Genomic DNA, 24,814 nt, shown 5'->3' on the forward strand with positions numbered 1-24,814 from the left:
AATGAATCTAGAACCAGGTGGTGGCAATAATGTCCAAAATATAGTCTGAATAACAGGATTTTTTAGGCTATTTGAGGGTTTCTAAAATAAGTATTCAATAGCGACATTTTCAGTTTTGGCATGAGATAAAACTTTATTTGGCCCAACTGTTGTGCAGCATGTGTAGCACAAATCAGGAAAGAGTGCAGATATAAAGCTTGTATAAAATACAAAAAACCTTAAATTTGAGCTTTTGTCCAAGATAAATAAGAAAATCGGCAAAAGGAAATTAGATTAATTTCCATCCACTACCACTATGTGATTAAAAGGAGTTGATTCATTGAGATAAACAATAGGCATTATAACATTGCAGAAGCAGACGTTGATGTCATTAAAAGAGCGCCAGTTGAACAGTGAAAAATAATGTCGAAAACTGGATATAAATGTGACATTTGTGGTAGTTTCTAGAGGTTTATAGACTGTTTTTAGTCTCTTAAGTTCATGTTGAAGTCATGAGTCACGTACATAATTTCTTTGCTAAATTATACATTTTGTTTTTATCAATACACTAACCTTTTCAAATAATTCAAGCATGATAACGTTTTTGCGATATCTCAAGATTTTTAGCAATTTATTTGTCATTTGTAAATGAAAGTGTAGTTAAAAACTGGTTATGATGATGTATCAAATGTATCATTTGATGTCTGTTTATGATGAATTGTAACTAAAAGCTTTGTTGATTAATTCATTAAGAGAGAGAGAGAGAGAGAGAGACAGAGAGAGGCTCATGTACCAGTATAAATCCCCAGGCTAGGCCTATAGCAGCATCACTAAGAGCTGGTCCAGAGCAAACCTGAGCCAGCCCTAAGCAGCTGCCCTCGAAGCAGAGCTGGAAGCTTGAGGAGCTTGATGACTGACAAAGCTCCGGCTCTACTTTCAAGCCCTTTTCCACTGCCTTTTCATTCGGGAGTGTCACAGCTTTTTTTATTATTGTAAAAGGTAAAGGGGTGTCAGAACAGTCTCACAGAGCCACAACAGAGGCGGCCTCTTTGTGAATGAAGCGAGCCGGAAAGCCCAAATACAAGGTGACGTTTTGAAGACAGTAAATTAAATTCCAGAGTTTACAGGGGGGCTGGTCAGAGGAGCCAATCAGGAGAAATGTGATCCCTTTTTCTAGTTAATCAGAACTCGAGCAGCAACATTCTGGACCAGCTGGAGAGATTTAAGGGATTTATTGGAACAGCTTGATGATAAGGAATTACAATAATCCAGCCTTGAAGTAACAAATGCATGGACGAGTGTTTCTGCATCTTTTTGAGACGGCATGGGCCGGAGCCTTACAGTGCAAACAATGAGCCAGAGTTGACAGAGCTAACAGTATTTACCTGAGGGGGGACCGGAAGCTGGGGGGGGGGGGGGGGGGGACTATAAGTGCTGGACATCATGTATTATAAGTTCAGCATTCATAACACTTTGTGCTGTGTAACATCCAGGACTCAGGTTCTTCTTTCAAAAGGGTCCAAGGGTTATGAATGATCTTATAATACATTATGTCCACCACGTATAAAACCTTGTTATAAGGTGTCATGCATGGTTGTAAACATTTATAACCACTTTTATAAAGCCTTATAATGTGTTATAAATGTGTTTAAGATGCATTAAATACATGACCTTCATAGAAAGTGTTACTAAAAAGGACAATATTGTAGTGGAGTAGAAGTATAAAATTGCAAAGTTAAAGTACCTGAAAATTGTGCTTAAGTACCGTACTTGTTTGTCAGCTCGCTCCTAAATACTGGCTGTGTACTCCACTGTGCCATTGAGCAATAACGCTGCTTTGGTACATCAGTGATGGACTGAGGGTGTCATTGCCCCGTCTGCAGGGAGAACACACACCATCAGGCTCCTCGCTGTTTACATCCCTTCATTAGCGTCAGGATACGACAGAGGTGAACCCAGGGTTGAATTGATTTCCTGTCCTCCTCCTCCTCCACCTCCTCCTTTCCTCCACAAACAGCAAACCGTTAAGCTCTGCAGAGTCCATCTCGTCCTGCGTCCGTCTTTAATGCATCTCTGTGTTTGTGTCCGTTTTCTATTTTTAGCTATCGGGTTGCAGATGTCCTTGGATTTGCTGGAAAAAAGGTTCTGGGCCATCGCCAAGCAGGTGAGCAGAGGACTCACGCTCACGCACCATGGTTGACACCGAACTTAACCAAAACTAAACTCTTCTCTCTTTCACCGTAACCTGACCACAATGGGGTGCTGCAGGATGAAATGTTTAACAGGATGTTAACATCGCTTTGGTTCCCTGCACAACAAGCCAACAGCATCTTTTCCATTGGATGTTGCATTATTGCAAAAAAACCTAGGGATGCCGTTTAGTCGTCTCATTTATATGGCGGTGTATTAGGGCCACCGTAGGGAAAAAATGGAGGCGAGAGAGGTGGGCAATATCCCAAGAAAAAAAGTAACAAATTTGATAACGATTTACGTGACTAGTAGGTGACTAATTATTTCTGTGACTAGCAGTTGACTTACGATTTACATGACTAGTGGTTGAATAACGATTTACGTGACTAGCAGTTGACTTACGATTTACGTGACTAGTGGTTGACTAACGATTTACGGGACAAGCAGTTGACTTACGATTTCCGTGATTAGCGGGTGACTACATTTCCGTGACCAGCGGGTGACTAACGATTTACGTGACTAGCGGTTGACTAACGATTTACATGACTAGCGGGCTAGCGATTTGTGTGACTAGCAGTTGACTAATGATTTACGTGACTAGCGGTTGACTAAAGATTTACATGATTAGCGGTTGACTATAGATTTACATGACTAGCGGTTGACTAATGATTTACGTGACTAGCGGTTGACTTACGATTTACGTGACTATCAGGTGACTTATGAATTACATGTCTAGCAGTTGTCTAACGATTTACGTGACGAGCGGTTGACTAACGATTTACGTGATGAGCAGTTGACTAACGATTTACATGACTAGCGTTTGACTCATGATTTACGTGACTAGCGGTTGACTGATGATTTACGTGACTCGCGTTTGACTGATGATTTACATGTCTAGCAGTTAACTAATGATTTACGTGACGAGCGGTTGACTAACGGTTTACGTGATGAGCGGTTGACTAACGATTTACATGACTAGCGGTTGACTTACGATTTACATGACTAGCAGTTGACTAACGATTTACATGACTAGCGGTTGACTAACGATTTACATGACTAGCGGGTGACTAATGATTTACGTGTCTAGAGGTTGACTGATGATTTACGTGACGAGCGGTTGACTAACGATTTACGTGATGAGCGGTTGACTAACGATTTACGTGACGAGCGGTTGACTAACAATTTATGTGACGAACGGTTGACTAATGAGGGAGAGATGCACGAGTCACGTGACTGTCGTCACTCACGATCCACAACGTGACAAAATGCCAACGTTTACTTTTAGCTTTGCCCGGGACACTAACAGCCGTCTCCTGGATGAAAGTTGTTTGACCCGTCCACCTCTCCTCCCTCCATCACAACGCACCGACCAGCTGCATCATTAGTCGCCGTGGCAGTGAGAACAGCTTGGTATTCTCTATCGTTGAACAAAACATAATAAACTCTTATGCTTGTGTTAACCACAGACCTTATTTCAGGCATCTTACCAAAAAACGTAAAAAAAAAGACACGTCGACTTTGAAACGAGGGAACCAGAAGTGCAAAAACGCTGACTCATTCCGGGCTTTTTATTGCTCATTCCTGCAGCACTCTGTGTCACCAAGCTCTTCCCCTTGTAAACAAAGGTTGTGTTTACATTCAGTGTTTCTCCTCCACCGTGCGTCTTTTCTTCCGCATGAAACATTTGCAAAGCTGAATTATTTAAGACGTTAAAACCTGTTTTGTTAACATGACATGGTGATTTTCCAGCAGTCTTTCCTCGCTGCTCTGCAATAGTGGAAGAAGTAATCAGATCCTTAAGTTTCCTCTGTGTTTACGGCCTGGCACCTGGTTGTTTTACCTTTTTTATCGGGTTAAAACCAAGAAATGTGTCAAACGCAGCAAAATAAGAAAATCCTTGCAGAGGGAAGGTTCTCTGCAGATGCAGGAACAAACACACACTTTTCTAGCGGGTCAGGAGTGATGATTGAGAAGGAATATTTTGGTATACCTTGTTTTTTTTAAGAAAAAAAGAATTAAACGTCCTCCACTGAGGAGTACTGTCATGCTTCGTCATGCTTGTATAGTTCAACAAACAGTCCAAAATGATTGAAAGTGCATTAAAATCATTTAAAGGTAAAGCAGCAGATCTTTGCATTTGTGAAGCTGAAAGCTATCAGTTATCAAACTGGTTGGCAATTTTCAGTCAATCAACTAATTGATAAATTAACTAATTTTGTTCTTGTACTTTATATATGGAGGACAAGGTAAAGCAGGGGTCTCAAACTCAAACGGTCTCAGGCCGCTGATGGTCCACACTGTCCTCTCCCTTCTACTTCTCATCCTACTCTCCAGACCAGTGATGACGTTTCATGTTGTATTTCTGTAGAAACGCCAACTTTTCCTCACATATTAGACACGTAGCATTTCCCCTGAACTCCACAACAAAACACTGCAGCGTCCATCTTTGTTGAAACAGTGTGTTCCCAGTCCACCTTTCTTTCTGCTGGGAAAGACACATCTTATCTTTGCTGTTTGTGGTGAAACAAAGGAAGATACAGCCCAGCACGCTTCTTTGGAGAAACGTTGCAGTCAAGGCTGGACATGCAAACATGTAACAAGTATAAAATAATTTAATGTAAAAAATAGTAGTAAAAATAATAATATTTTTGACATCCGCTGTGGGCCGGATGGAGAGGGGGGATGGACCGGATGGAGAGGGGGGATGAACCGGATGGAAAGGGGGGATGGACCGGATGGAGAGGGGGGATGGACCGGATGGAGAGGGGGGATGAACCGGATGGAAAGGGGGGATGGACCGGATGGAGAGGGGGGGATGGACCGGATGGAGAGGGGGGATGGACCGGATGGAGAGGGGGGATGGACCGGATGGAGAGGGGGCTGGGCTGGATGTGGCCCGCGGGCCGCCAGTTTGAGACCCCTGAGAGTTAACCCACAAACCACTCTGTCAGCTGAACATTTACATGGGTATTTACACTGTGACTGCCCTCTGCTGGTTTGAACCCTATTGCAATAGAATTTTGCTATGAGCTGATCTGGAGGCAGTTCTTGTCACCTCACGGACCCAAGCTAGCTAGCTAACAAGCTAGCCTCTCAATGCTTTATCCACACACTCTTGTTGCAGCACAGGGAAGCTCTCGCCGGATACATCGGCCAATAACACTGATCAGCTGTGTGATGCGCTTAACACTCGTTATGGATAATGAGACATGATAGATGTGACGTTGTTTGTAAAGATCTACAGACAGGGAGAAGTCGACAGTTAAACAGAGCATGCAAATATAAAGTACATCACCAACTTTCCAAGGACGAACACATTCTTTTTTACGATGTGACCATCTAATCATAATCCTCAGGATTCAGAGGTCATTTTTTAAATGTTCTGTTTCATTCATTAGGGAGTACAGCCCATTAATTGTGAGAATTAAGTCCCTTTGACTGTTCGCATTAAGATTAAAGAGGAATATGCACAAAATTAAAGATGTAAAACTGCTGGATTTGACGCTTTAGAGACAAAAGTAAAGATAAATGTTTCTCACGGTCTGCTCTGTAACAGTGTTTTAATTTAAGTGGCGTCATTTTTAATCGTTCCAATTAAGGGAAAAACTGAGACATTAAAATGGGGATATTTGCATATTAGCACGCTAAATTTGGCTTTCAGCTCAAAGTCCAGCATACTGCTCTGTTGACCCCTGGCTCTACTTTGGACTCTTCAGACCTTCAAAGGTCAGGACTGTTAATATGGTTTGCTGCAGGTCAAATGGCACAAGCTCCTTTACTCTAAATTATTCACAGTCAGAGGGCTCCGCTGCTTGTCAGATCCACTCATCGCTCCTCCGCACTCCAAATGTAGCAAAAATTCCCAGATGCTGATGGCAAAAATGCCAAACTTGTGGCAAAACCACATTCCACAAACAAATGTGTGACATCACGATGACTACGTCCACATCTTATATAAAGTCTATGGTTTCCACCCTGGTAAAGATCTAGTTAGCCTTGTTTCCTGGTGTGTGACAAGCATGACAGCCTGGGACATTTGGCTTCAGACCTTTAATCTTGTGACAAAGTTTGATTTCAGATTTGACACAAGGCCGATACATTTTTATAGACACACACACACACACACACACACACACACACACACACACTGTGCAGGTCTCTGCTTTGACCTTGTGAAGGTCTCCTGCAGCTCAGCGAGGCAGAAGAAGTGCTGCAGCTGAATGTGTGCAGATGTCCTGTAGAGGGTGATGGTGCAGATAGCATTATTCATTAGAGCTGACAGCTGTGACAGGCTGCTTCAATGTATTCACAGGACTTCCTCTCTGCTGATATTAGCTCTCTGATCCTCCGCAGACAACCCTTAAATCCTGCCGTCAGCGTCTCTCCCATTCAATCAAAAATAAAAGTCAATCTGACACTGCTTCTCTTCTTTCTCACATTAAAGGTTAAATTCACCAGATTTATGGAGGTCTCCAATTAGTGTTCATGGTAAATGTAGTCCATTGAAGCGATACATTTCTCAGAGCTGCTATGTTGACTCTGAGGTCTCCTGCTCCTGGAGGGATGACCGCTGCTTCTAGCGCTACCAGAGTAGTCGCCCTCTGATGGCCAGTAGAGAGAATGCAGGTTTAAGACACTAGCGAGGTTACCGTCCGGACTGACTTCAGACCTTGTCTACATGTACATACAGGATTCATTGAACCTGTATCCTCCTGTATGGCTGATGTAGCCGTTGCATTCTTCAACTCCAATAAATACGTCTCAATATCCGGGTCAGACACTCAAAATGCTTCCTCATATTTTTCGGATGATTTTCTGTTGGAAATGTAGTTGAGCATGACTACATTATGTTTCAACACTGATTGGATATCATTTTTTTAATATAATTTTTAGCTTTGAGGGTCTTTTCTGTCCAGTTTTGTCTCTGTCATTTGGGCCCCGTGTGTTTATCATCTCTATTTGTGTCCAATTGCATTTCTTTCAGCAGAACATTAAGATCTGTGTTTTTACAAGCTGTTAAATCAAGTGAAATCTCGAGTGCTCCAGTTTTAAATCAGTTTAAGAACTCCAAGTCCTTTTTCAAATGATTTTTTTAATCTATCTTTTGATTTGTCGTTAAATGATATTATCTCTGCTGTGTTTCCTCCCGTCTTCCTCGACTCCGTGTGCATGGCCTCCAGCCCAGCGACACAGACGTGAGTAAACACTGATTATTGAAGTGTGTCAGGCTGCTGTGTTATTCCCACTGTGACGTGTATGTTGCATCGTGTTGGAGCGGAGGTTCCTGAACGCTGTCAGACTTCAAAGAGAATCGTCTCTCCAGGACATGAATGCCATTACTTGTTGTTTTTTTACTGATGAACACAACAAAGCCTTATATATACATGAAATGCTTTTATTTAATTGTACAAATAAATCAAGGCTGTAATCTAAATGCGTTTTTTAGTGCGATTCATGTTTTTTTGTCATACTTTCATAGATCAAGAATAATACATGACTACTTTACGGTTAATTCAGTTTAAAAAGATACATCAATTTAATTACAACCCCGTTGAATTTGTAATCACTTTCTCTGGTAAGAATACATTTATCAAATCCCTCACTTTATCTTTCTTTGTTTCATGAAATAATAATGAGCTTTTTAACATTTAGCAATTAACTTGTATTTCCTGGGGGTCACCTTCACCTTCCTCTTGTGTACTCAGCCATATTGTTACGCAGCTCTGATCTCATATAATGATGATGAGGATGATGACCTTTGACCATCTCTCTCTCTCTCTCTCTCTCTCTCTCTCTCTCTCTCTCTCTCTCTCTCTCTCTCTCTCTCTCAGTGTACAGCCATTGAAGGCGTGTGTCCTCTCAGCTGTGAGAGTGTCGTAAGTAACCCTCCCTGCTCCTCACCAAACATCATTCTTCATTCTTCAAAAACACTAACACCTTCTTCTTCTTCTTCTTCTTCTTCTTCTTCTTCTTCTTCTTCTTCTTCTTCTTCTTCTTGTTCAGGATCTCAACTGTTTCCTGGTTGACAACAACGGCTTCACTCTGCTGTCCAAAGACAGGAGCGAGGTAAGACCTCACACTCCGAGCAACATTTCAGCACTGAATAGTTGTGTGCATCATATTCATTGGTCACGATGCCTCCACGGTCTCAGTGCTGAGCCTTGATGCCACTGAAGTCAGAAAGATTTTACTCGAGTATCAGCATCAAATTACACTTAAAGTAAAGTAAACGTACTTGGATCATTATGCAAAATGGTCCATTTCAGAATGTGTGTGTGTGTGTGTGTGTGTGTGTGTACAATGATATGAAGCCTTATAATCCAGAATAGTACTATAGTTACTGGATTATAATTATTGATTAATTAATGTGTTCATCATTTTAAATGAACAACTAATGGGGATAATGATTTAAATACGGCTGGATAGTTGCATCTATAATAATCATCATTATTTATTCATTCATATTTTGTATTCTTATTATTATTATATTTGAAAAGTAACACAATGAATCAAGTAAGTGTTGTGGGGTTAGTAAAGTAGCATAACATGGAAATACTAGTAAAGTAAAGTAAAAGTGCATTAGTTAGTTACTTTCCTACGCTGCTATTCTGTATCGAACTGTCACTTTATTTTATTTTCATTGATTTAACTTGATTTAACACAAAGTTGAGGTGAAGTTTATTTCTATTACTCTGTGAGACAGAAGAGGGCATTTAAAGACATCCCTATTTTTTTTTTAATTCTGCTAGACAGGTTTATAATCACTGCTTGTGATCTGTCACATGTTATTTACATATCATTCCTGGTTATTCCAATGGAATGTAACTTGGACCAAAACATTAAGGAAAACACAAATTATTTTTCTAAGACATTTTTCTATTTAAAGTTCATTTTTTTTCTGTCTGGATGATGATCGGATTAGTAAAACATCAGAAAAGTGTTTTAAATCCTTTTAATGAAATGTGAACACTTCTGCCCCGCGGTTTAACCTCCTTGGAGTGAGGAGGTTGATTCTTGTAACAATCAGCTTTACGGCCTCTCCGAATCATTAATGTGTTCATAAACAACATCTGGATCTGGATCTGGATCTGGATGGCTCCGAGGATTTGAGGACTTAATCTGTGTGTTTGGTGAAATGCAGCAGCTGCTGCACCTGATGACCTCATCTGACCATGGGCGGAGTTAAACACCACGAGAGCTGCTGTTTATATCACCATTTTCACATTAAAATTATATTTATAATTATATAATTTGTGACTTGTGAAGAACGGCGAGGGGACAAAAACATTTTTAGCTTGTTTTGCTTTGCACCATGAATTACACACATGACTTGTTTAAGTGTAGTGTGAAACTGCTGAGTGAAAACTCTCTTTTTCCAAAACGTGGTATCACGAGAGGATTTTATTTTCTTGTCCTAAATGGGTTTCCATACGTTCTAGACACCATCCTGAAGACCTTGAAAGTGTCTGAGTGTGTAGAGACTGAGCCTGCTGTCCATATGACAGCTGCTCGTTAGCTCTGGATTAACTGTTAAGAGCCATTTTACTGAGGATTAATCCAGAGCCCACCATGCTACCATAAACACACACACACACACACACACACTGACATGCCCCACATCTCTTCGTCCGCTGAGATGTTTACTTTTATTCCATCTCATCAGTCTCATCAGAGGTTCAGCGTGTTGTTGGGCTGAGGGTTTCTTACTGGGAGTCGAACCTGTGATGTTTGTGTTACAGACGGTCACAGTGGCCGAGGGGCAGCCAGCTGTGGAGCAGCAGCTGTTGTCCTGTGACATCTGTTGGGCTGTCAGGGTCAAACGGACCTCCAGCTTGAGTCCAGAGCTGCATATGAACTCACTATCACCTCTGATGTAACAAGTAGTTAGGAGGGAGGTTTAGCTCAGGAGGTAGAGCGGGTTGGCTGGTTCAATCCCCCGGCTCCTCCTAGCTGAGTGCCTGGTGTCCCTGAGCAAGACGCCTCACCCTAATTGCTCCTGATGAGCTGGCCGTCGCCCTGCGTGGTTGACTCCGCCGTGTGTGAATGTGTGAGTGAATGGGTGAATGTCAGTCATTCCTGTAAAGCGCTTTGGACAAAAGCGCTATATAAATGAGGCCATTTACCAAGTAGTGAGCCGCGTGTTGAGTCCCGGGATCCATTCAGTCAAGATCCAATGAGACTCTGGAACCCGACTTTAGAGTGGTGTTAGCCATTGTGGTTGAAAGTACTTGTTTTTGGCACTTTATGTTACAACCTACGTACATGCGCACTGTTCATGAAATGCACAAAACATTGCATTTAACCATCCGGTTACCGGCCTGTTTTCCAAGCGGTCTATAGCTGACTACTTTAGGGGGAAACATGAGGAGAGAGAGGAGGTGGGGGGGGAGGTAGAGGCAACGAGAGGTCCCAACTGGGCCATAGAAGAGGAGGACAGCAGGGCTGCAGGAAGAGCAGGGCTGAGCCAGGGAGGAGAAACATCGGCTAACGCAGCTCCCTGGTTGCAGTATGAGGGGACTGCTATGCTGTAAGCAACGTGGCCCGTCCATTGTTACCGGATCAACACAATTTCAGTTTGAAACTTTGAAGTTGCACGACGACACTAAAAAGCACAAAACCTGCAGGGACCAGTGTATCACCGGGAACAGCTCCCAACTTGTTTTCAGCCACTAGATCAGCATAATGGCGAGAAGAATGAAATGGTCATCAAATTCAACACTGCCTAGAACACAGCGAAAGGAATTCCTGTTCACACAATTCAAATCCCTGATAGCAGGTAACAGGTTATGATGCCAGTTCATGGGAGTGATATCAGACAACATGCTCCGCCCCCGACCATGTATGGTAGATAGCAACACCAAAGAATGGGAGCTCGTCTATGTCCGTGTCATGTACGAGGAAGGCCGTCCCATATCCTAGTTGGCCATGTTGAGGTTGAGCATGCCCACACAGGAGTTAGAAGGGGTGTTTCCATAGAATGAAATCATAATGAAAAATGCTTGATGAGTTCATTACAATTTAGAATTTAATGCGTGGTAAACTTTAAAACAAATGGATAATAGTACTTTCCCCACAGAGAAATATCAGTGTTTAAGCACATAAATGACAATTTCCAGATATTGTTATAATGTGCAAAATATGCATTGTACATTTTAAAATTAAACATTAAAATGTGCAAACATATGTATTCATAAGATGGAGCCGAGAGAGGTGGGCAATATTCAGAGAAAAAAAAGTTGATGCAATTATTACGATGCAACAACCAGCATTTATGCTAGCTTACTTCCCATGAATGTCTGATATATTCTTCTTATTAATACATCACATGTGGGGCGGTCGGTGCCCATGTACGGAGACTCAGCCTCGGCGCGGAGATCAGGGGTTCGACTCCCGGCCCGGCGATCTCTTTCGCGCATGTCTTCCCCCTCTATCTCCCCTTTCCACACTGTCTCTCTCTACAAAAACAATAAAAAGGCTTGCATGGCACTCTAGCCAAAAAAAAAAAATCTTTAAAAAAAAAATACTTCACATGTGACAAAGCCTCGTTAAGGTCCATAGGGTGATGGCTGTTGATGGTTATTGTTGATTAATTTTATATGGGCCAAATCTTTGGGTCATCTTACGGGTGTTCATTGATCATTGCACATCCGGTTAATTCCTCTATGAAAGTAGCAAATCTGTGACTTTATAAAGTCGCAAATTTGCAACTTTTTTTCTCCGAATATTGCCCCCCTCTCTCAGCTCCGTTTTTTTCTTCTACAGTGGCCCTAATACGCCATCGTACATTTATAACGTGTGAGCAAATAACAGATCTAATAATAATAGTAATAATAATATTAATGTATATGAATTCTAAAACTACCTTTGCGATCACCAAGATTACTAAAATGTTACCAAAATCTACAACAACAAAACATTGATTTACTTGTTTTCTTCAAGGGTATTTGTGTTGGTGTGGCTTTTTTTTTTTTTTTTTAGTTTTTAGTTTGGTTGGTCCGACAATGGCTCGACCCCAGGGGCTTAAAGAAAGTCTTCATGATGAGCAAATCTTAGTGCTCAGATTTTGTTATGAATGTTTAAGAAAAAAAGGAAATATAAGTTCTTCACACAACAGCAAATATGTTCTGCTGTAACCTTAAAGCCAGTATCATTTCCTGTAGAGGCTCATTTGTCATTATTTGCATGTCTACTGCGTTCCCAGTGGCCTTACTAAGCAGATATTATGATAAACTGCTTCCTGGATGTTTTGCTGAGCTCTGGACTTTACAGGAAGTTTTGTGGAAACACCCAGAATCCTCCCCCGGCATGGAGAAGCCGTGATGTGGAGGTGCAGCTCGTAGTGCATTGCAGGGCTCGGTAAATATTTAATCTGGAGGGAAATTAAGTCGGTGCTGACTAAAAGAAATGGGTCCTGGTGGGGAAGTGTAGTGAGTGGGGTGACGCAGGGCTTGTTATTGGTTGTACACGCAGGAAACGTCTGCTTGATCAATGATGTTGCTGCTGCAGGAGTCCACCGCTCATTCTCAGGTTACACAATTAAACCGTTGTGTCCAGTCATTAAAAGGATGAACACTCTGCAGCATCGTGGGAATCCATTAAAGTGTAAGACCGGCGAAAATGGATCCCATAGTCTTTTTCGTCATGAAAAAACATCAAATAAGCCATCCAGACTTCTGAAGCAGGCTGGATGGCTTAGGCGTAGTTAGCGAACTTCGCTAACTACGTTGTTGGTGCTTAGTTATATGTGTAAGGACCATTATCATGCTGCTGAAGAGGTTTGGTGCTATTTTGAGCAATATTAGTGGTTAAAATATGCCGTTGTGGATGCGTTAGGCTCATCGCCCCAATCTAATCAGTGTTCGCGCTATGGGGCTGTTAGCGTCTTTCGAGGCTTTCTCGATACATGGGTGATCACTGAAAAAAAATGTCTGGATGGCTTATTTGATGTTTTTTCATGGCGAAAAAGACTATGGGGTCCATTTTCGCCGGTCTTACACTTTAAAGTGGCCCACTGCCAATGTCTCAAATAATGGAGCTTGGTCGGGCGGCTCTGGTTTGGGGAGATCCGGTCATCCTCTAGTCAAAAGATCGGAGGTTTGATCCCCGCACACATGTCAAAGTGTCTTTGGGCGAGATATAACCCTGCTTCAGAAGGCTGAGCCTCACAGGGCAGCCATCAGTGTCTATGAATGCAGGTCCATTTACCATTTGGTGTCCAAGCTAATTTAGCGCATGAACATGTCTTGTTGAAACACCAACCCACTGCATTATGGGTCCTCTCTATCCTCCACATCAGAGGTTCTCAAAATGGGGTCCGCGACCCATAGCCAGGGGGTTGGAAAAATAATTTGCTACGAATTCTAAAAATGTGCTATAGGCTACTATTAAATAAATCAGTCACACTTCAGTCCTTAGCTGGTGACCATGGAGACATATTTGAGTTGGTCCACATCATCGTTACGCTGAGACTTTAAGGCTGAGACTTTGAGGACTTTAATCCCCAGAGATTGATTCAGTCTTTTCAGTACCTCTCTATCACAAAAACAAAATTAAAATAACGGTGGTTGATCATGTGACCACGAATGAAAGTGCTTGTTGCTGCTTTGTCCAGAAATAGGATCTCCGTGTCTGTGTCCACATTCCCTCTAAACTCTAAATGAGTTTGATCTTTTTCCTTCAGTCAGCAGCGGTTGGTCTGCAGGTGGAGCTACTCACAGAAGTATGCTGCGTTTACTTGGAATGGGAAATCTGTAACTTCCAACTGCTGAGTCAGGCTCCCTCTAGTCTAAAGTGTTTGACCAGGTACATTTCATTACTGCTGACTCACAATGGAGGATCAACAGGCAGAGAAAGAAGACCATTCAACTTCCAGTCCAAGAAAAAGTAACAACAAACTAATGGAAGTGAAGAAGGAAAGTCATCAAGAAGCAAAGTGACGCCAACGAGGGAAAACCACGGACCTCCTTTCAGTGTGGAGCATTTGAAGGCATCACGCAGATGAGAGACAGTCACACTGTTGGTGAGGGAGATGAGTCCCAGAGGCTTGCCTGCAGTTCCATCTACTGCCACAGAGGCCGCTAGAAGCAACGCATCTCACATCTTACTGACTGCCACTTTAATGATATGATGTTTCTACTAGCTGCTCCAAACTATAGCTGTGTTTCGTGCTGCACAGCTCCTGGCAGGAGTTTGACTCCATCACTGTTACTGCTTCTTAGTTTGTTGCAGTACGTATGCCCTCTGCTGCTGCTACTGTCAGGTCAACAAAGGGTCAAGGTTCAGCATCCGACGGCTGACATTCATGAACCCGCGAGACCTTCAAGGCCGCTGGGAAAATCCCGTCCAGCCAGAGACAAAGTGAGGGCAGAGAGCAGCTTGTAAACGTGAACAGAGCTGCTGAGACAAAGCGTGCTGAATAATTCAGAGACTCTGGTGCTGCTGAGGGCCAGACTCACTGCAGACGCACAGACGAGAGAGAGATGACTTGAAATCAGTTTAACACTTCGCACCATCTACTTTCATTCCTGCCTCAACCTCCCAGTATTCTTTACTTTTAAATTCTTCATTTTCATCTATGTTGCAACAAATGTCTTTTCTGTCAGCAGCGGAGGGAGGGAGACTTCTAAGAGACTCCGGCTGAATTTAAATACACTACAGTGATATTAATTTGATTTACTACTTTAGATTCTTAAGGAGTTGTCTCTGTTTTTTCTGGAAAGATTTGAATATTTGTAAAAGCGATTTATGATTAAATGCATCAGTTTTGGATTCATGAGGCGTAGGCTGTTTTATGTTGGGAAATGTGCTCATTCATGTCTGAGAGATAGTTGTTGGTTTCCTCCCGTGCCTCCACGCCGAACGCAGTGAATCCAAAAGACAGCGGAGTCTTGATGTATTGATGTAGATGGTGGCTGCATTAAACAGCTGTAAAACTCTATTAAAACATCCTTTTACTCACACAACTCAGTATAATCCTAATTTATTCAGTCGTAGGCTCACTACTTCACAAACACATGCATCTGCACTAAAACTATTTCAGACACGTGCAGGCACACGCTTGGAGCTGTTTATGGTGGGGTTTGTTTTTCTTTAAACTTTGATGTATTTTCAGTAGTTTCTGAAAATATTTTCATACATACATATTTTCATCTACAAACAGGACATCTTTACTAGGCATGGGATGATGTGAACATTTCATGTCACAATTGATTGATAATTGTGATTCGCCATATTATCCCAATAATTATCAAAATATCTTATAGTTGTATTGTATCACAGATGACAAACATATTTTTCAGTGAAAACAAGTGAAAACTGCACCTTGAAATCCTGTCCATGAAAATCACAAACAGGATTGGTGACAAGGGACAACTCACTCACTCACTCACATTGGTTAAACAAGGACCGGGTACTCTGGGAACCTCATATTCCCATAGTACCCCCCACAGGACTCATGTAGACTGGATTAGCATGCCAGACTACCATAGTGAAAAACAGTTAAGATGAACACGATGACAGAGTGAAAGACTAACTGACCCTAACAGCAGATTTTAAAACATAGATATTTTTTTATTTTCTTAAGTCGTCCATGTATTTTGTGATATCTGCTGACCGATTTTACACCATGAGTAACAGCTGATGAGGAAGACATGGCAGTCACTGCATCCACTAGGACCGTCAGTAGCATCCCATCTCCGTGTCAGTGGCATCACCAGCACAACACAAGCTACTCCAAGCTCTCTAATCCTATCACATGACCTTGCACTATATGGCCAAATGTCCTCGGTGAGAATGGGAAATTGTGAAAAAAGGAGCAGAAATCGATTTCCTTCAGAATTCATAAACACCCCCAAGGAGATTCACAAAAGACAGTTATAGAATATAAAAATGTCTAAAACGAAAGACTGAAGAGTTTCTATTTCTCTCTTTGTCATCAACCACAATATATTTCCTTTTACTTGCTTGTACATACTTCCATCCATCGCCTCCATACCCCCCTGGGGACACCCCGGGGCAGATGTGACAAACTAATCCACTGTATTGTGTGATCTCTTCCAGGTTGGTCGCTTCTTTGGCGAGGTGGATGGGTCGGTGATGGCGTCGCTCATCAAGATGGGAATGTTTAAAAAGTAGGACTGACAGATGGAGAGTACTTTAAAAGACATGTTAACATTAGGGAGGTGTTTAGATTGATGCTGAGATTTCCTCACATGGACACGTGTTAGACTCTACCAGCTGGTCTCATGTAGTCTTATTTGTGGGTCCGCAGAGTGTCGTTGTTCGACTACCAGGCGATGTGTAAGAACAATCATCATCATGCCAGCAGCGCCCGACGTCTGCTCAGCGTGAGTATCACTACACCACTTCCTCTGTTTGTTAGTTCAAATCCCTTTAACAACAGCAACCAGTGAGCTGACAATAGAACCTTCATGATTAGTTCTTGTTGTTCTTCTTCTCCTGCAGCCGTTTTATGGCATCGCTGCGTTGATGAGATGGTTCTTCTCCAACGCTCTGATGTAAGTGTCAGCCGATGTCGTTCTTATTTCCATTTCCACTCATTTCTTAAAATGTAAGTGGCTTTTTTTTACAAATTTTATTAAAACAAGATTTAAAAAAAAAAAAAAAAAGTTTTTTTCTTTCTTTTTTTTTTTACCTAATATCTAGCCTGTCACCAGCTGGATAGACAGACAGACAGACAGACAGACACACGCACACACACACACACACACATACATACAGAGAGTAACATTGTGTGGAGCTGCAGTGAGTTTGGATCTTTCGTTTCAAACCTTAAATGTGAAATATGCCCTGTGGATATGTTTAATATTAATGAGCCCGTGTGCTGGACTTAATGTGTTTTAATACGCATCAATCAAACTAAGAAGTCTAAATGTAAAATGAGGAGAGGAGGCTTTTAGAGATGTTAACACACTGTGGTTCTAGAGGATCAGTGACTCGAGAAGACTTATCATGGAGGTGTTTGTGTCTCCCTCAGGTTCCTGCTGGACTTTAACTTCTGTGCTCTCTGGCACTCGGATTATTTCGTGGACGGTAAGACCAACATGTTTGTTTGTACTCGGTGGTGAAAGAACTACTGAGATCTTTCCCTTCAGTAAAACAAGTATTACTACGGTGTAGAAATACTCTGTCAAGCATTCAAAATTGTACTTAAGTAAAAATCCAACAGTGGTAGCATCAAAATATAGCTACATGAAGTACTAAAGTAAAAGTATTCATTAAACAGGATAATATAGTGTATCAATTGGATTATACTAATAGGTCTATTATAATGTTCATCACTTTATTTTTATTTTTATTACTTTATATACTACTGTGTATCCTGTGAAACAGGGAAGTCTTTATTATTATTGTTATTGTTATTATTATTGTTACTATTATTATCATTAATATGAATGATGTATTTGGTAAGTATAAAGTACCTCATACACTGTCCAAACACTGAATATTAATTGATACAATTTTCTGGTTTGTTTAAAGTCCGTCCATCTCTTTAATATTAATTTAAATGTTTTTGTTGTTTTTAACTTTGTTTTTTTTTCCTGTGGTGAAATGTTGATGCTGTCATATTGGCTCTTGGCCAAAGAAGTTCAAAATATAAGTAGGATAATCTTGGATAAATAAAGGTTGAAAAGACAGTGTTGGTTGGCTGATGTTATATAATAAAATAAACATAACCCGGCACAGCAACAGACCAGAGTATGTCATAAACAGAGCTAACGTTTGGAGATGAAGTAAAGAGTCGACTCTCTGAGAGCAGACAGACAGGTGCTGTGTTTGTTTTTCTTCTTCTCATCACTGCTTTATGTCTCATTTATCATCTGTTCCAAAATATGGTGGCCGTATCTTCATCCTCATCTTCACCATCACCATCATCGTCATCGTCACACTCCGTGATCCATCTCCATCCATTCAGCCAAGGCTGGCTATCATACAAGTGAGTACATTGGGCTGAGCCATCGGTGTGAATGTGATCCTGGTGGTGCTTTGAGTGGTTGGAGACTAGAAGAGACGTTTGCAGGTTAAACAGAAGTGTCGTCATGGAGACCGGAAGACCAACCATCCAACCTGTGAGGACGCTTTGGTGGTCAGCGTCGTTGAAAGTTCAACTGTGTGTGTGTGTGTGTGTGTGTGTGTGTGTGTGTGTAGGTCATAAGCAGAAGAAGGTGGAGGCTCTGCAGCCCTGCGACACAGCGTACCCTGGCTTCATGTATGACTCGTCTGTCAAGGAAGCAAACAGTCTCATCAAGTGTGGACGCTGCCAGAAGTACGAAGCACACACACACACGCGCACACACACGTATACACACACACGCGCACACACACGTATACACACACACACACACACACACACACATGCAGAGTGGTGGAAGAAGAGCCTTTACTTCCGTGATGACACCACTACGAGTCCTGCCTTCCAAACCTTACTTCAGGAAAAGTGTATTCATCAAAAATGTTGTTCAAATCCTGAAGGTACAAGTAAAAATTATTGATTTTGTAGTAAAATGTACCCTGTCTGTGTTTTATAAATATATCTGATGTTTCAGGATGAATGTGTGTGTGTTTTTTACTCCTTCATATAGTGGTGGCCAGGTTAATGAACAGCAGTGCCTCGTACATAAATCTATAGATAGATAAACCTACAGCTCCATCGTGTGGTCGTGCCACTGAAACCTCTAGTGCATCAAGGGTTTTGTCTTTATTCATGAACTCAAAAAACATTCATCCTGAGATGCAAACCTTCTGACCCCCACCCCTGCTACCCCAACGTCTGGAACTCCCTCCTTCCAAAGATCCGCCGCTCAGACTCACTCTACTCTTTTAAAACTAAACACAAACCCCACCTCTTCAAAAAAAAAAAAAAAGCCCACAACACTAACTCCCACGGCCTCTCCACACCTGTCATCCCCTAATGTATTTCTGTATTTTTTATTTCTATCTTGTTTCTTTTCCACTTGTGTGTCTGAGTTTTACTTTTGTATTCTGTAAACTGCATTTGGTCGTCTACTCCATCTAATGTTTAATGATAGAGAGGGTCTGCTGTCTGTGATGACAAAGTGAAGGGGAGACTCATGTTAGTTAGTTTTATTCCATGGTGGAATTTTCCTTCCAATTCTATGACGTTGTCATAGTGATGCAGTGATGAAGAGCTGGGTGCAGGTTGGATGATCTGGTTCTGGTGCTGACATGGTTGTCGTTGTGTTGCAGGATGTTTGTGGTGCAGCAGATCCCTGACAGTAACCTGATTCTGGTTGTGGCTCAGGCTGACTGCGACTGTTCCCGTCAGTACGGACCGATCCTGCTGGAGCCCAAAGAGATCAAATATATCCTTCAGCATCACCGACCATCGCTCTGACCACGGAGAAGCCTCTGGGGATACGGGGCTGGATTTCAGCCGTGTATGTTGGTGTAGCCAGCAGATGTCCGGGCCCACACTTTGCTTTTCCATGTGCTGCTCGTTACTAACAGCCCAATGAGCAACTTCAGATGTGAAACTGGAGTTGGAGTTGATTAAAATCATGTCGTTTCAAATCAACAATAACCCTAAACAGGGACGTCACTAGGATTTAAAGACAGGGGGGCTTAGCCCCCAGGAGAAGCATACAAAATATTTGTAGTACTGTATTAGAAGAACAACCAGTGAAGAAGTCCAGCTAGTAACACAAAAGCAACACACATGGTCTTCTTCCATTCTCTTGTGTTGAACAAGAGTTACTGTCATGTTAACGTTTAGACACATTAAAGCTGCATGCTTAGAACCTGATGATGTAAATGTGTCTTAAAGTGATAGCGTATCTAATTTCTCTCTCCATTAGATCAGCTGCAGGTCTAAATAATGCACTTTAATTACACCAGTTACTGTCCTGTAGGTTCAATCAGAGTGGGATTCTGTCATAAAGTATACAGTAGAATAAACCAAGACTGGGTTTAAAGGTCACAGTGAAATCTGACAACATGAATATGAACTATATTTTATATGGATTTATTCTGTATTTATTCCAACTAAATGAGGATACAGTGTCAAAAACAAAAAGATAACTAGGTTTTACAGAAATGCTTCTTTCTAAAGTATATTATTTCTAAAGACTATGATGCTATAATCCTTAAAAAAAAAAAAAATTAAATAAATAAAAAGCCAAACTATTTGGGGGACATTTTTGGTAGCTCCAGCCCCCTAAAAGCCTAATCAGTCATGGTCAGACGGTAGCTGCCGGGTTCAGAGGTCGAGAGCAGCAGGAACGCTGTCTGACTATCTGCCCTGATCGTTTCTGTACAAAATACACTTCAGATTTTACATCTTGTGAACTTCAACGACAACTTTTTGTCAAATTCTGTCTTAAAGTACAAACACTAGTTTTATATTTCTTGTAAGTTTCTGAAAATAACTAGCTACGGTACCGAAACTCAGGTATAGCAACGGACCTAGTGCTAAAGATGTTGAAACGATGTGGAGTGAATGTTATCAGTGATGAGTGGTTTGTATTCCTGACGGCATTGAACATAACGCCACGGTGAAGTGCAACAGGATGAAATCCCAGAAGATGCGGCGGCGTCCAGAGTCTTGCCACGCCTACCACCCAAAGGTGGGCATCAACTTCCCTATGACCTTTTGACTCTTTGACATACTATGACTTTGACTAGTGAAAAGAATTTTCATTTTCGATGTTCAATGTACTTTCTAGTTCCCTTCATATTCTTACCTGATGTTGAAATATTCCAACAGGAAAATGCGAAGGAATGCGGCGGGGCGACGGCCATCTTCCTGTCCTTCTCTGTCTTCTCAACCTCTCTGCTCTTCTCGTTGCATCTCCACCATTGGTCATAAAGAAGGAACCAATCAGGATGCTCAGACGTAGGCGGCAGGAAAGATGCATTAAAAACATCAACATTGCTTTTTTTTTTTTTTTTTTTTACTTTCCACAAGAGAGGATTTTTCTTCCTGCTGTCCAGACGAGCTCTGACTTGCTCTGCAGCGGAGATAAAGGGCTATTACGTGTTTGTTTTTTTAGACTATTTCTCCTTCCTGAACTACAAACTGAATCAGGGATCAGGCGTCCTCACTCTGCTGAAAAAGACTGGAAGGACGGATGTAAACAGTGCAGCTTGTGTGGAGAAATGTTGCCATTACACTCAAAGAATGTAACGTCTTTGTAGATTTTTGATAAAGAAATATTGTAGAGTTTTACATTGAAATTATTTATAATATTTAAATTAAGGGTTGAGCTTTTAAATTGCCATTTCTTAACATTTTTGTTTAAAAAACATGTCTGTTTAGTCACTATCTATTGCCGAAAGGAGGTAACTAATGGTGATGAAACTATTACAATATTTGTATATTTGCAGTATTACAAACTGGGCGGCAACATTCCCAGAGAAAAAATCTACTACAGTGTTTCTCCGCTGTATGCACACACAAAAATGTAACTATGCACACGATTATGTCCTTAACTTGAAGCTCATGTCTCAACAGCAGATACTTTCAGACGTTTAGGGACAGGTGATTCTATAAGACACAGCAGTCACATGTTAGACTTGACGTTTCTCTGAAAAGGAAGACATTTTTTTCCCTTTAGCAATATGGATTCTGTAAATGAAAGAGATGATCCAACATTTTCTTTCTAGGGAAATTAGCAGGAAATTGTTTTGATCGTTTCCAGGTCAAAAGAAGTCTATGGTCATGTAGAAGTCATGGTCAGTAACTTGGATCTCTTAAACAATGTCTTTCAATACTAACAATACAATCTTTGCAACTGGAAATTACCAAATTATCATTACTAGAGGTGTTTTATAGAGTTAACAGTGTTCTGACATGTTTCCTAGCATTACTGTCAGCGATCGCAAGTTGTAAATGATGATGTGAACGCAGTTTGTTGGGACACTGAACTCAATGTATGGACAGTTCAAACAGCCTCTCTGTCAAAGTTAAACCACTGGAGGGCAGCAAAGACAAGAATTCCAGGGGTGTTTATTTAAAGTGAGTTGCTTTTTAACCTGAGTTTGATTCTCTTATTGGTGGCCATTATGATGACTGTTGTTATTGTTCTACTCTGCTTTTGAGATTCAGGAACACAATTGCACATACAGCATTCAAGAAATTTAGGTTTCAGGTTCATGTAATTAATGCATTCAATCATCGGCAGCAATAAAATAACTTCATATTTTCCCGTTTTAACATAATTATGTTTCCCAAATCTCAGCAGCAAAATTGATTCTTATTATTCTTATTATTATTAAAAGTGCAGCTCTCTGAGTTTTGGGTTTCAGAACAGCAGTTCTGAGTTAGTTCAATCAACTCTGATTATGTAAACTCTGAGTTACGCGCGTGCCCGCCGACTCTACAAAGCCATCATCAATGGAGCTCCGATACTACGATTCACCATGGCAACCGGGAGAGAGTTATTAGATATTACGGAGTGTTTATGTAGAAAACGAGCTCATCCTTAGAAAGCGGCGCCACTTAACTGCATCAAAGTAGAGATAGTTGGCGTGGCTGGCAGACATTTACGGCCCGACTTAATGCGTTTAACTGAATGAAACAGTCGATTGATCTGAAGGTAGGCCTAATAATGCTTATTTTCAGGGTCGCAGAGCGACACTGTGGCGTAACAATTAGCAACTATGCCTACGGTGCAGGCGACAGGTTCAACTCCTGTGTTTCACGAAGTCATAATAAATAATAATAATAAAAATATATATTGAGGACGCGTTTTACTAAACTGAGCTCACAAGATACATTTCGTTCCCACGTTTGAATTAATTTCGTTCCGCATGGTTGCCCCCAGTTGCAATTCAACTCAATTTTATTTTAAAGTGTCATTTCACAACAAAAGTTATCTCAGGACACTTGACACATCGAGAAGGACTAGAACGCAGCCATGATTTTCAGAGCCAAAACGATTTTAGAGTCCCAACAGCAGGGGCAAGTATAACATCGACAGTGGTAAGAAAAAAAAATGCCTTAACAGACTTTAAAGTGATGGTTCGGAGTGAAATGCACCCTAGGTAATTTCCACCAAGACATCCAGCCAAATACCCCCTCGGAAGCATTTTTAGCGATGGCCAACATTGGTCAAGATAGGGCGATCAGCCGAACGGCTTCGTAATAGCGCGATGGAACATACAGTATATCTCGTAAATTTCCCCACTAATAATGCATGGAATGTTACCAAACTTCTGCAGTAGTACACATAGGGTCTGTACTCACAAAACGAGGCATTTTAAAGTTTGTAAGTACATCAGGAGTTTATTTAAAAAGAACACTTGCCTGATAGCTTCTACTGCTAAAGCTACGCTGTTTGCGTAGACGGCACGTCCGTGTTTACACAGCTTCTTCTTCGTTGGTGGAAATTTACGAGATATACTGTATGTTCCATCGCGCTATTACGAAGCCGTTCGGCTGATAGCCCTATCTTGACCACTGCTGACCATCGCTAAAAATGCTTCCGAGGGGGTGTTTGGCTGGATGTCTTGGTGGAAATGATCTAGGGTCCATTTCACTCCGAACCATCACTTTAAGGCAGAAATCTCGAGCAGACCAGGCTCTTGGGTTCCATCTGCATTTAGTGTTGGTAACAGAGATCCATAGACTTGGAGTTACTAACTGTCATCCTGACTGCTTCACACTCTACTGCAAACCACCCCAGTGCATATTGCAGGTCACGTTCTAAAGGAACCAACAGAACTACATAATCTGCAAAAAGTAGAGACACAATTCTAAGGTACCCAAACCAGAGCCTCTCCTCCCGTCTGCACCTTGAAATCACAAATAGGATCAGTGCCAAGAGACGAGCCTTGCGGAAGCTAGTCTCACTGGGAAAATCTTTCTTCATAGTCTCCCCAAACTGCAGCCCCCCTAGCTAAATGTTACCTGCCATTTCTGGAGACCCAAGGCCTCCTTTACCTTGAAAGTCCAGCAGCTTTTCATAAGCAGGTTTTTAGTTACCGCCACAACAGGCACCGATGACCTTCCAGTGATGGATGTTTCCACAATAGAGGCTTTACACACGTCCCACTTGGATTCAATGCCGCCAGCCTACCCCTGAGATGCACAAAATAATTCTCCCTCATGGACAGGGCCTTTGCAAGGCATACCCAGTTCACCCTCACTACATTTTGGGTTTACCAGGTCTGGCTGATCTTCCCAGCCATCTGATCCAACTCACCATAGGTGGTGATCAGTTGACAACTAGAAAGTTCATCATTGACCTCGGGCCTAGGGTATTCTGGTACCAAGTACACTTACGCCCCCGCCCAGGGTGTTAGGTATGGCCAACCCATGAAGAGCACAGAAGTCAAGCAACAAAGCAACACTTGGGTTCAGATCAGGCAAGCCGCTCCTGACGAGTCCCCAGTCGGCGCCACCAGACTACCTCATGCGCTGGAGATAACATCTTGTTGCTCAGTCAGGGGATCGAGACAGCCGCCCAGTGCCTCTCTGGAAATGGCTAAAGACCAACCCTTTTCCAAGAGTTAGTCACTGCTACATGTGGAGGTGTGCCCAAAATATCCAGTCGGTGCCAGACTACACCGTTCCCAGGGTCACTGGGGCGCAATAGCCCCTCCCCAGCATCTTACATTTTAGAAAGAGGCTTGAAATTAGATCCACCGTCTATCCCGTATTCAGGGT

General features: G+C 41.8%; 1 protein-coding gene across 6 annotated transcripts in view; it reads left to right on the forward strand.

The window, feature by feature from the left end:
• LOC311019147 (voltage-dependent calcium channel subunit alpha-2/delta-4-like) overlaps positions 1-24,814 on the forward strand; it is a 155,540-nt gene that overhangs the window by 64,762 nt on the left and 65,964 nt on the right. For 3 of the 6 annotated variants that reach the window (XM_084018386.1, XM_084018387.1, XM_084018391.1), the window contains 11 exons: positions 2,082-2,143; positions 7,350-7,364; positions 8,001-8,045; positions 8,173-8,235; positions 16,228-16,298; positions 16,439-16,514; positions 16,633-16,685; positions 17,165-17,220; positions 18,104-18,124; positions 18,337-18,454; positions 19,396-19,992. In XM_084018386.1, the coding sequence (XP_083874512.1) occupies positions 2,082-2,143; positions 7,350-7,364; positions 8,001-8,045; positions 8,173-8,235; positions 16,228-16,298; positions 16,439-16,514; positions 16,633-16,685; positions 17,165-17,220; positions 18,104-18,124; positions 18,337-18,454; positions 19,396-19,543 (728 nt within the window). In that variant the 3' untranslated portion in view covers positions 19,544-19,992. Of the gene's footprint in view, positions 1-2,081; positions 2,144-7,349; positions 7,365-8,000; positions 8,046-8,172; positions 8,236-16,227; positions 16,299-16,438; positions 16,515-16,632; positions 16,686-17,164; positions 17,221-18,103; positions 18,125-18,336; positions 18,514-18,551; positions 18,590-19,395; positions 19,993-24,814 lie in introns of those variants that run through there. The other 3 variants (XM_084018389.1, XM_084018388.1, XM_084018390.1) reach the window with 3 other exon arrangements.

Source organism: Eutrigla gurnardus, assembly GCF_963514095.1.
Source record: "Eutrigla gurnardus genome assembly, chromosome: 9".
NCBI classification, from domain to species: Eukaryota; Metazoa; Chordata; class Actinopteri; order Perciformes; family Triglidae; genus Eutrigla; species Eutrigla gurnardus.